Raw genomic sequence first — 13,548 nt, 5'->3', positions numbered from 1 at the left:
CGTAGTCGATTTAATCAATGGAGACGAGAAGAAGGCAATCCTTTCCACCAACCGAATTCATCTCTTGGCTAAGAACCTGAAGCACTTACCGGTGAACCAGTCCGAAATATCATTTTCACCCTCATTTCTCGAATATCACGTCATGATTACATAATATCTCAGATTCTAAACCTTATTCATTCGCTCGTTCCAACCGACAATCATCCCGAAATAATAGAAGAAGTAAACAAACTTCATGCTCGAAAAATAAATTTGGAGAATATGGTGCAAAATTTACCAGCTTCAGCAACATCACCGGCACCAACAGTACCACCAACAACCCAAGTTTCAACATCACATGCCTCAAACATCTCATTCTGTATCTCGAGAATAATCATCGTTCTACATGACGTTCTACATCATTTATCTTCGTTCGACATGATGGTTATGTAACCTCTAATGTTTTAGAGATTATGTACTCTAGTTCTATAGGTAAACCAAATGAGTTTAATATCATATTAACTCATTAAATCCATGATTACATCTGAAGAAAATATATACGTATATATGTTTTCATAAAGATTGTAATTAAAAATTCTTTTGTACAAACTGTTAATGGTGAAAATATTTTAACGGGTAGGTAATACCCGAGGAATAATTAGATTTCATCTTAATAAGTTACATTGTATATTCGTCGAAGCTGATACAACAGTCATTTACTATCCTACTTACAACCACAAATATACGTATCCGTTCACCGCAAAATAACCATTTTCATTCAATTTCATATTTGGATTTTGACCTAACAGAATCCAACAAGTGGCATAATGAAGAAAACATATGACAAAATAAAATTTGTTAGAAACAGACAAATTAACTATGAGAAATTTTGTAAAGAATCCACGCTAACTGTTCCTAGCTAACTGATTACATTTTAATTATCGCAGTTTATATTCTCGCAATTTTATTTATCGTCATTTAATTTCTGTTATTTTTTTACGCACTTTAAATATCGGGACACGTATACAAGGTTTTGACATATCATATCGACGCATCTATATATATTATTTGGAATAACCATAGACACTCTATATGCAGTAATGCTGGAGTTAGCTATACAGGGTTGAGGTTGATTCTACAATAATATATATACTTTGAGTTGTGATCGAGTCTGAGACATGTACACGGGTCACGATACGTATTAATTAATTTGAATATTATAAATTAAACTATATAGGAATTATTGGACTGTTAACTGTGGACTATCGACTGTGGACTAATAACATTGGACAATTAAAATGAAATAAAATATTGATTATAACATATGAAACTAAACATTTCTTCAATTTTGCCACTTGATTTCATCTTAAACCTCATTGGTATTTTGACGGTTACAATCTGCGTTCAAACCTTTCATAATTCTTGAAAACACCTCAATCGAGAGGATGAACCAACTGCATCTCATCTACGAAAGAAAAGATTTATGCATATAGTTATGCACCTGAAAAACTCTTGGAACCTGAGTAAAGGTTTAACACGTATCTGTGCTAGCTCCTTTGGCATTGTTATTACAGAAAATAACATTGCAATTCTTTTCACAATAGTTAGTTTTGTCACAGCTCCAGCAAGTCAACTTCGACTTTTCGTTCGAAACAATCTTATTATAACCTTGATATATATGCTTGCTCTTTTATTGTTACCGGAGAACCTTTTATATTCCCCCATATTACCAGCAGATGTACAAGCAACCTAGTTGCTCCTTGGTTTAAATCTCTCTAACAAATCACTATATTTATCTATTGAAGTCTTATCATGAACTCATCGGCATCTCGTAATGATAATTACCATACCAAATACCGGGAGGCATCTATCGATAATCTCGAATTCCTCAGCGATTCTACGACAACAATTATATATATATATATATATATATATATATATATATATATATATATATATATATATATATATATATATATATATATATATATATATATATATATAAGTGTGTGTATATATATATATATATATATATATATATATATATATATATATATATATTCTATCTCCTGGATTTACAAAACTTCAATTCTGAATTTCTGAAAAGCGCTTTAGTCTATGAATCAGTTTTCTGAGTTTTGAAAAAGCTGATGAAATCTTTAGCGAATACCTTGCTCCTTACTCTAAATCCTAGCGGACGAATCTCTTCATCATCTTCTGATCTTAAATATTTTAAATTCTAAAGATATCATCGTATCTTTCGTTATAAATATCTTAGATATTTCTGAAGATACCTTCATAAATATCTTTATTCGAAATTATCTATCTCTTCGTGCTATCCGTGTTACGTCATAAAGGAAGCTATCTTAGTTTCTAAATTTCTTTAAAATTCAAGCTTGAATTATGAATGGTTTCTGGAGAAGTGTTGGGAATTGAAGCATGAGTTAGTATAATATAATGACGTCAGGCCAATGTGGTTATATTACAGTAAGTCATGCTGAATTTCTAATGGAACGTGATGATGGTTCACAGATCTTACCCTCATCATGTGCCATGATACATAACTCTTTCATTCTACTTAACCTCTAAACATATCAAGAGATTAATTTCTTCATAGTTCTATCCTTACCGTGATTCCAGCAGTTTGCTAATTAATCATGATATTACTTTTTCTTTTTGATTAGAAGATTTCCTTAAATTCCTTGAATTCCGAAAATCCACCATGACTACGTCAAAAGTTCAGACGAAACTTTTCACTCTTTTGTGATAGCTTCACTCGTACGCTTCACATGATCGAATCGTTTTATCTATATTAATCAATAATGATAAAACTCTAACTCATATTCGTCATGAAAACATTTTTATTGTTAGCCATGACGACCTCACTCAAATTTCGGGACGAAATTTCTTTAACGGGTAGGAACTGTAGTGATCCGGAAAATTTCGACTAATTTTAAATCAAACTCTCGATACGATATTGTATTTTCAACACGATGAGCAAAGTTTGTTAGGTTGGATCTCAAAAAAAATTTTGAACTGTTTCATATATTCAATTGACCTTCGATCATTCCCGACGATTCACGAACAACTATTTGTAATAGTTAAATATATATTTAAATATATATATATATATATATATATATATATAAATATAAATATTGCTTGTAAATATATAATATTATATTTAGTTATTTAAAAGAATATAATTAATATATTTATTTACTTAAACTTGTTAATTAAGATTTAATATATATATATATATATATATATATATATATATATATATATATATATATATATATATATATATATATATATATAGAATGTGTATATTGAAAATGAATGATTTCAAGCCTAATTAGTAAACGTCAGTAACACTCGGTTGACGTTTTGTTAGTTTTAATATAGATATATTACATGTTCATGAAGGAGTAAAATAAAAGTTGAACTGTAAATCGATTACGAAGATGTTAGATTTGTTAAAAATATTTTTACCTTTTTAAGTTTAAATATTAGTACTCGGTACATATAAATTGGAACAGAAAATAAATAATTATCGAACCTTTTTGATCAGGTTTCAAACAGTTAATGAGTGAAATAATTAAATATATTTAATCTAAAAATTTGGGATTTTTAGGGACACTTTTATACGTTAACTGTTTAGCAATGGACACGATATAACATTCCGTAACAAACTGTCGGTAACTAAATAACAAATCATTTCGATACTACTGTACTTAATTGATAAATTTAGCCTACTATGCGTGTTTGATTCCTAAACATTTTCAAAGTTGAAAGTTAATTATATTATATTTATGATATCACTGTGTTTGAATGAGATATGCAACCGAATTTGTCTGGTTTCATTTCTTAAATCATATATGTTAAATATACATAACTTTATACATATAGATAGATATAGAGGAACACCCTATATTTCCTTCTCTCTAATCCCTGCACAACACCTTCCACCTTAACTCCTCTTCATCGTCTATCAATTATGAAACCACCATTTTCTTTGTTACAAAGCCACCATCGGCCACCAATCACTTTATTCTTCAACCCATTTAACCACCATCCACCACCTTATTCTCTTGTTTCTTTTCTTGATCGAACCCACTACTACTCATTATGTTTATGTTCTTATTCAATAAACCTATTATTGAGAAGGTTTGATCACCATAAAACCACAAATCTGTGATCATCATTTACCCTCACACTACCACCACAACTATTTACATAAACCATCACCTCCATAAAATTCTTTTGTTTTGCTTTTGATTGTCACCCCAAAAACCCTGACCAACGACCACGGTGACCACTATTATGAACCACTTCAACCAAAACCACCATCACCCTCACACTATCGTGAATGATCAAAACAACCTTCCAACTGAACACCATCGAATCCTTTTCCTACTACATCTATCTTCTATTATTTCTGTTTTTGTTTCGGTTTGACACATTTGCACAACCAAACACCAATGAACCAAGAACGGCTGCCCCGCTGGTTTTCTGTTTTTCTTCTTCGTTATTTCTGCAGCAATACAGCTGCTATATCTGAGTTTCTCCTGCAAAGACCATAATCAAACTACTCTAACGGGTCCCTGTTCGCAATCATCACAATACCATACACGAACTACTACGGTCCAGTTTCTTCCTTGTTTCGAACAAGATTATTATATTGCTGATGCGTAATAACTTGTTCTTGTTTCTAATCGAATAATAATTGCCATAAACCTCCACAACCCATTAAACAATCGAACCTTTTAATTTGCTTGTAGGCTACTGTTTCTGTTTCAACAACTCGAAACCACCAATACCTATCTGCGTTTTGTTTTCTGTTTCTATTCCCTTGTAAACGTAACCCAAATAATAACCAATATATCCTACTGTGTACTTCTGCTTGTTTCGAGACCAACAGCTTTTATATGATATTTTAATCACGCATGCTCTTCATTCTTCGACTTTTAAATCAATAACAATGATAATTGATGGGGATTGTTATATAATAATGTTAATGGTATTGTGACTAGGATGGGAATAATTATATTCGTTTGTCCTATCCCCACGACACCTATTCTGGTTCCATTTTATAAACGCAGATTGCAGATACATGATTTAGGATTACAAATCCTTGTCTATAATTAGGCTTCTTAATTGGGCCGTGTTTTATTCAGACTATCAAGCCAAGGAAGGCCCAGCTATTCTATTCCATTACTTATACTACGTTTATTCTGATGAACATCACGAAACAAATAAACGGTTGATATGTTACAGCGAAGATCATGTTGATAGGTTGAGTTATGATAATGATTATGATGTGGTAATAATACGTATAATGATGGTCACAAATAAAAGTATTAATAATGGTGGTATGATGAAATAAAGATGATGATAACTATGTAACGGGTACGTTCTGATTAGGATGATGATTAGGGTTAGGGTATGATAGTGATGAAGATAATGATAGATGATATACGATTAGATAAAGATGGTAAATACGATGATAGTGAAGCAATCATGATCGTAACCATGACAAAATAACGTTGATAATGGTTATGTTTACGACTCGATAATAAAATGATGATGATTAGGCCTTGATGATGGTTATGATAAGGATGATGTTATGATTTGATTATGATGATGATAATGATGGAAATTAAAATAATGATGACGATGGGGTTTGTGGTGTTGAGAAGACAACTAGGAGATACGGATTAGATAGATATAGACTACGAGTTATAACAGAAAGTATCGGGTAGCGGAACGGGTTGGGTATGTTATAGGGTTAGCGGGACGTCGCAGGTTCAAACCCAGACTTGGGCATTTTTTTTAGGGACTACTTCATGAGGTAGTTTACTTATTATTATTATTATTATTATTATTATTATTATTATTATTATTATTATTATTATTATTATTATTATTATTATTATTATTATTGTTGTTGTTATTATTATTATTATTATTATTATTATTATCATTAATTACTATCAGGTATTATTAATAATTATTATTAGTATTAAGAGTTAGGATCAAAATTATAATTTTTATTGTAAAAATAATACAACTTTTTATTATTTATTATCGTTATTGTTAACATTAATATTTTTATTATCATTATTATTATTTTTATCATTATTATCATTAGTATTAACATTATTATTAATATTTTTATCATTTTTTAATATTATTACTATCATTATTATTACTTTTACCATTACTATTATTACAACTATATTATTATTATTATTATTATTATTATTATTATTATTATTATTATTATTATTATTATTATTATTATTATTATTAATAATATTACTATTAATATTAATATTAATATTATTATTACTACAATAAAGGTTAGTTATATAAAAATAAACTTAATAAAACTACATTTTATAAATTATTTATTTAAGGTATATAAAGTAAATATATTTAAGTTAATAATGAAACACATGAATTACTAAAAATAACAGTTATATTAATAATCATACCTAAATTCATTTGACTTGAATTGTATGTGTTAATATATATACATGATATAGGTTCGTGAATCCGAGGCCAACCTTGCATTGTTCAGTTCCGTCGTATGCATATTTTTACTACAAAATATCGTATTGTGAGTTCATTTGATTCCCTTTTACTCTTTACATTTTTGGGACTGAGAATACATGCGCTACTTTTACAACTGCTTTATTAAATGCTTTTGAAATACATTTTGAACTGCGAATACATGAAATGCTTTTATAAATGTTTGACGAGATAGAGACAAGCAAAACATTCCTCGAATGAATTATGTGGACGTGATAATTACCACCATTGAATTATGTGGACGTGATAATTACCACAATTGATATGAATATTTTTCCCTGATTATTATTGCTTGGTAACCTAAGAATTAGGGAACATCACTAATTTTGAGAATTAGTGCACGCCTAATTGACGCGAATCCTAAAGGTAGCTACCGGGTTTAACACCCCCACCCAAAATGTTCACTAGACGGAAGGGCTAGTGGGTGTGGTGTTTAGTACTTCGAAGTTTATATGATTGTTATACAGACAAGATGTTCTGTTTTGGGGATATTATTATGCGCATTATATTTTAAGGTCGGTTACCAAGCCAAGCTATGAAAGCAATGAAAAGTGAATGTTATGTATCGAGAGAATGATTTTATACACAGGTTATGTGTATGTTATTTTTGTGCACGAGATATGTGTACGGTTACTAAGATTTATGAAAGATGATTTCGTACACGAGAAAGATGTACTGTATTTAAAAGATATCGCATGTACATTACAGGTGGGTATAGGATTCGGGCCCATTTGTACCATGCAGCATTTAAATCTTGTGGTCTATCAAAATGATGAATTTTATTGTTTTATGATAAACTTATGAACTCACCAACCTTTTGGTTGACACTTTAAAGCATGTTTATTCTCAGGTATGAAAGAAATTTTTCGCTGTGCATTTGCTCATTTTAAAGACATTATTTGGAGTCGATCATCGCAATGGGACCAGATGTTGGTGACTACGTCCAGATGGATTAGGACGGGGATTGACAACCACAGCCGCACCACCATGTGAAATTGACAATAAACCAAACCCAGCTTACAGTCGCTTGTATCGACAAGATCAAATCCTTTTAAGTGCTATCCTTAGTAGCTGCTCCGCAAACATTCAACCTCACATCTCATCTGTTACCACTTCCAAAGCAGCTTGGGATCGGCTTACTGTACTCTATGGCAACAAGTCGCGAACAAGAGTCATCTCACTAAAGCAACGGTTAATTGAAAACTCAGCCGATGATAAACCACTAGCCACCTATTTATAGGAGATGTGCTCCATTGCAGATGACCTAACTCTTGTTGACAACCCAGTTGATGATGATGATTTAGTCCTTCACATCCTTCATCGATTAAACGTTGATTAAAAAGATATTTGTGCAGTCATTCGTGCTAGGGACAAGCCTATAACCTTTGATGAATTACACGACAAACTCGTCGACTTCGAGATGCAACAGAAAAAGTCCACTCATGTGACTCCTGTTGTTATTCCAATAGTAAATTATACCCAGCGAGGCCATCGTCAATCATCCAATCGTAATCATTACTCACGTGGAAGCTATTCACAACACAGGTACAATAATTCCAATCATGCCAACTCATCTTTGGAACCATCTTCAATGGTCTCTACAACATCAGACAAAGATAGCTAATGCAATTTTTGTCATCGCCGGGCTCACTCTACCAAGGATTGTCGCTCTCTTGCATGGTTTCTAAAAGAGAATGCTATCACTCCTGTTGCTTACCACACTGCGGCCTCATCTTCATCGACCCCTTCGTGGATTCTTGATATAGGATCATCCCATCATGTCACTGCTAATACTTCCAACCTTCAATCCTTCTCGGATTATGGGGTCCCAGAAGAAATAATCCTTGGTGATGGTTCAGGTTTACCGATTTCTCATATTGGCAATACTACTATTAAAACGTCATCATATCTATTTAAATTAAATGATATACTATGTGCACCGAACTCACGCACTAATCTTATTTATGTTGCTCGTTTTTGTCGTACTAATAATGTTTATTTGAATTTTTTTTCCGTGGCACTACTTGGTGAAGGATCTGAACATGGGGGCACATTTGTTTCAAGGAGCATGCAAAAGTGACTTATATCATCTTCCTCAATCAAGCAACCTGCAAATAAACTCGATGATTGTTAATAATGTATGGCACAGCCGACTTGGCCATCCATCATCGAAAGTTTTATCCTATGTTTCAAAGAATGCAAAGTTGTCTGCTTCTACTTCTACTAGCTTCAACTGTAATTCTTGTTTTTGTAATAAAAGTTAGAAGTTGTCTTTTGGCGAATCATCTACTGTTAGTACACGACCATTAGAACATGTGTACTCAGATGTATGGGGACCTACAGATTTATCGCATGATCAATTTCGTTACTATGTTACATTTAATGATCACTTTACTAAATACATATGGCTTTATCCTCTTCACAAGAAGTCATATGTAGCTGACATATTTCCACAATTTAAACGTCTTGTTGAAAAATCATGTCAACAACCACTCACCTATTTGTACTCCGATAATGGAGGTGAATACATGGGCTTAGCTTCTTTTTTGAGCTCGCATGGTATCTCTCATTATACAACGCCTCCTCACACTCCCGAACATAATGGGCTCGCGGAGATACGCCATCATATGCTTATCACAACTGCACTTACACTTTTGCAACAAGCTTGCTTACCTTTAACATTCAGGACGTACGCAGTATCTAAGGCTGCGTACCTTATTAATCGGTGTCAACTCCCACTCTTCAAAATAAGTCACCACTTGAAGCCTTATTTCATAGACGACCAAATTATTCACACCCAAAAGTATTTTGGTGCCTATGTTACCCGTGGCTCAAACCGTATACTACATCTAAGTTACAACCTAATTCAAAAGCGTGTGTGTTTCTCGGTTATTCCCTGTCCCTATCGGCTTATAAATGTTATGATACCGTTGTTCACAAAATGTACATTTCGAGACATGTACGTTTCCTTGAAAACGAGCTTCCGCTTAAACGGTCACACGTGAACTACTCCAATTTTTCGGGCATCAAGTCTTGCACAGTACCTACAACCATTATCTCATCTACTCCACTGGATTCTCCATCACCACCTATTATTACACCCATAACACCAACTAAAATTCAAAGTCATACACAATCATCACCGGTTACACCTTCGACAAATTCTAATTCACCACCATCAGACCTTACACCATCTTCACCACCATGAGACTCTACACCATCTTCACCACCATCAGACTCTACACCATCTCCACCACCATCAGAACCTACACCTTCTTCACCAACATCAGATTCTGCACCACCTTCACCATCATCTACTTCACCTATCCAAATAAATTATCCCCAACCTACGTCAGTCACCACGCCAAAACCAGCTCGAGATCGAAAACCAAATCCCAAATACTACAACCCAATGTTCATAAATCATGTCACCGCTCATCCGCTCCCAACAACAGTGGAACCCACATGCGCTTCTCAAGCTCTAAAACATAAAGAGTGGCGTGATGCTATGTCATCCAAATTTAATGCTCTCCTTCGCAATAATACGTGGGAATTAGTGCCCAAAACTGATCAGAATGTGCTCGAAAATAAGTGGGTGTTTCGGGTCAAACGTAACCCGGATGGCTCGATTCAAAAATATAAAGCTCGTCTCGTTGCAAAAGGTTTCCACCAACGACCTGGAATCGATTATAATGAAACCTTTAGCCCGGTTACAAAACCGGTCACTATTCGTGTCATCATGTGCCTAGCATTATCAAAAGGATGGTCACTTCGGCAACTTGACATCAATAACGCCTTTTTAAATGGTAGTCTCACCAAAGACGTTTATATGTCCCAACCGGTGGGTTTTGTTCACCCACAATATCCGCATCATATTTGCAAGTTGAGAAAAGCGTTGTACGGACTCAAGAAAGCCCCGAGGGCGTGGTATATGGAACTTAAACGATTTCTCTTAGCTGCTGGATTTGTCAGCTCCATTGCTGATCACTCTTTGTTTATCTTCAAGTCCCAAAACACGATTGTTGACTTTATTGTCTATATTGACGATATTATTATTACGGGAAATGACTCTCAGTTTATTACTCGATTTATTCAAAATCTAGATGACAAATTCGCTCTAAAGGATCTTGGAGACTTATACCATTTCTTAGGTGTAGAGGTCATTCCCACTTCAGAAGGACTCTTCCTCTCTTAGTACAAGCACATTCATGATATCCTTCAATCCTAAAATATGGATGGTGCAAAGGTTGTCTCAACTCCCATGAGCAACTCTCAAATCCTCACACTTAATGAGTCAAAAAGTGCTACTGATGCATATGATTTTCAATGAATAATAGGTCAACTACAGTATCTCGCAATGACGCGTCCCGATATCTCCTTTGTCACCAATAAATTGTCTCAATATATGCATAACCTGTCATCACAACATTGACAAGCTCTCAAGCTGCTTTTTCGGTATCTCAAAGGCACTATTTACTTTGGATTGTACTTAAACCGTGGTCGCAACTTAACCTTAACAGCCTTTAGCGACTCCGACTGGGGCGGAACTAAAGAAAATGGTCGGTCTACTATCGGATACATTCTCTATCTTGGGGGCAATGTCGTTTCCTGGAAATCCACACGCCAGAAATATGTTTCTTGGTCTTCCACGGAAGCGGAATTTAAGTCAATAGCTAACACTGCATCCGAATTGCTATGGATTCGTAATTTACTCTCTGAACTTGGTATTGCGCCTACGACACCTCCTATTCTATACTGTGACAATGTAGGAGCTATTTATCTCTGCGCAAACCCGGTTTTTCATAGTCGCATGAAACACATCGCATTGGACTATCACTTTGTTCGCGAAAAAAATTCAAAATGGCACTCTTCGTGTATAACATATTAGTACTCATGATCAACTGGCTGATACACTCACAAAACCGCTTTCTCGAGTGTCCTATATCAAATTCAGGTCCAAGATCGGAGTCACCGACGGAACCTCCGTCTTGCGGGGGCATATCGGCACATCACCAACAACGAATCACAAGTCAATACAATAACCAAACTTCCGAATTACTTGGTCCTCCAGCTAACTATTCTAGATCCTATCTTATTGCTATGTTTGTTGTATTATCTATGCTATATAATACTGTGCTATGTTTGTTGTATTATCTATGCTATATAATACTGTTGTATCTCTGTAAATGATTAACTCAATTCTATATACACTTTCTATATCATCAAACTCTTATATATACAACCCAAGTGTTTATGTTATATGCGTTCACAATCTCCTACATATAACACATCATAAAGATTGTAAAATTCATCAAAATATTTCAAAGATCAATTGTTTTAATCACCTTCGATTGAGTATTATCTTCAATATAAGTTTAATAATTAATATGAGTGTTAACGGTCAATCAATTGTATATCCACACTCTAACCTTAAAACGTCGTACATTTAGTCAGCATTCAAGACGTAATACACTTTATTTGTAAATTATAACAAGAACCTACAAATACGACTCATATCTTTGTTTATGAACAATATTTGTAGGTTTTTGTTTTAATTGTCAATTATAACATGAACCTACAAATACGACTCATACGTTAATTTATGAGCCGTATTTATAAATTTTTGCTGTAATATTTGAAGTCTTCATTATTTTAATGAAACGATCCATCTTTTATTTATAATATCTTATTTTCTTTTAAAGAATAAAAATTCTAATTCTAATACGTAATAAATTTAACTCAAGAACAATAAATTATATTGTTAGTGTGTCATTGTATAATTGCACATTTGACCTTAAGCTTAAGTGATTATTTTAATTTTAATTTAAATTAATAAAAAATTAAAAATTAAAATGGGGAAAACAAACATTAAAAAGCAAACGCACAAGAAGTTGGTGGGGGGCATGTGTTCTCCTTGCTGAGGTGACCTGTCTTTCATGGCTAATCTTCTCTTTTATCTTACGTGGCATGGTCACGTGCTATCTATCACGTGCTTTAACTTGATGGTTCTCTTCAGATTTACGTGGCCCCACTTACCTTCTGACACCTGCCCTTCCTCTTGTCCCCACTTACATCACATCCCTATACCTTTCTACATCTTATTTATGATAACTGTTCATTTCGAATGAAAGAACCTTGCATCTTTGCAATATTATTATTAAGAAATGACAATATATTGATAAAACTTTATTCCTTAGAATTAGAAGAATGTACAATGTACAATCTCATCTAATTCTAGTAAGTATACAATCAATCTTAATCTTATTTTATTTTCAGTTAAACCAAGTAATTATTTTTGTGACATAATGTAAGTGACAAAATTATATCATTTCCATCTCACTTTAAGACCTTTGAATAGATTATTGTAAGACTGTAGGATATATTTATCATTTTATCACCATACTAAGATTTAAAAAAAAAAAAAAATTGAACGTTTCAGTTCGATGACACCTGAATGATTGAACTTGTTATAGGATCATATATTATTATACACAAAATACCAAAACAATACATAAAAAATAACCAGATTCACATATTTTTGGGTCTTCCAATGTCGTTTACAAAATAACAAGTGAGAAAGACACAAGAATAATGATATCCTGCCGTTGGTGTTATTGGAGAGATGTAAGAATAACACTTCTAATGTGAATGGTCCAAATGTACACCTTGTTTTAGTTTGTCATGAAGTTCACTTTCATTCTTTTAGACAGCTTTTAACCGTGATGGTAAGGTATAGTCATATTTTATATTTTTTGAGCTTTTTTTTTTAGGCGTGACAATGTTAAAGAGTAAAGTTAAATAGTAGTGAGTGTTTAATTTAAATGAGTAAAAAAGTTTTGGATGATATGGTGCGATGTGATTGGAAGTTTGATATAAAGAAAATATAAATTAAAAATATAAAAAAGCTTAGTAAAATTCTTATTGGTCCAAAGTAATCTAACGTTGTCTTTTTTCCCCTCACTTGAGTGACTG

General features: G+C 33.1%; 1 protein-coding gene across 1 annotated transcript in view; it reads left to right on the top strand.

Moving 5' to 3' along the window:
- LOC139840567 (uncharacterized) overlaps nucleotides 1–8,656 on the top strand; it is a 30,645-nt gene extending 21,989 nt beyond the window's left edge. Inside the window, exons 4-5 of the mRNA XM_071830830.1 lie at nucleotides 7,932–8,170; nucleotides 8,237–8,656. Of these exons, the coding sequence (XP_071686931.1) occupies nucleotides 7,932–8,170; nucleotides 8,237–8,656 (659 nt within the window). The remainder of the gene's footprint in view (nucleotides 1–7,931; nucleotides 8,171–8,236) is intronic.
- The last annotated feature ends 4,892 nt before the right edge of the window (nucleotides 8,657–13,548 follow it).

This window comes from Rutidosis leptorrhynchoides, chromosome 4 (assembly GCF_046630445.1).
Source record: "Rutidosis leptorrhynchoides isolate AG116_Rl617_1_P2 chromosome 4, CSIRO_AGI_Rlap_v1, whole genome shotgun sequence".
Classification (NCBI taxonomy): Eukaryota; Viridiplantae; Streptophyta; class Magnoliopsida; order Asterales; family Asteraceae; genus Rutidosis; species Rutidosis leptorrhynchoides.
This window is presented reverse-complemented; position numbering and strand designations above follow the sequence as displayed.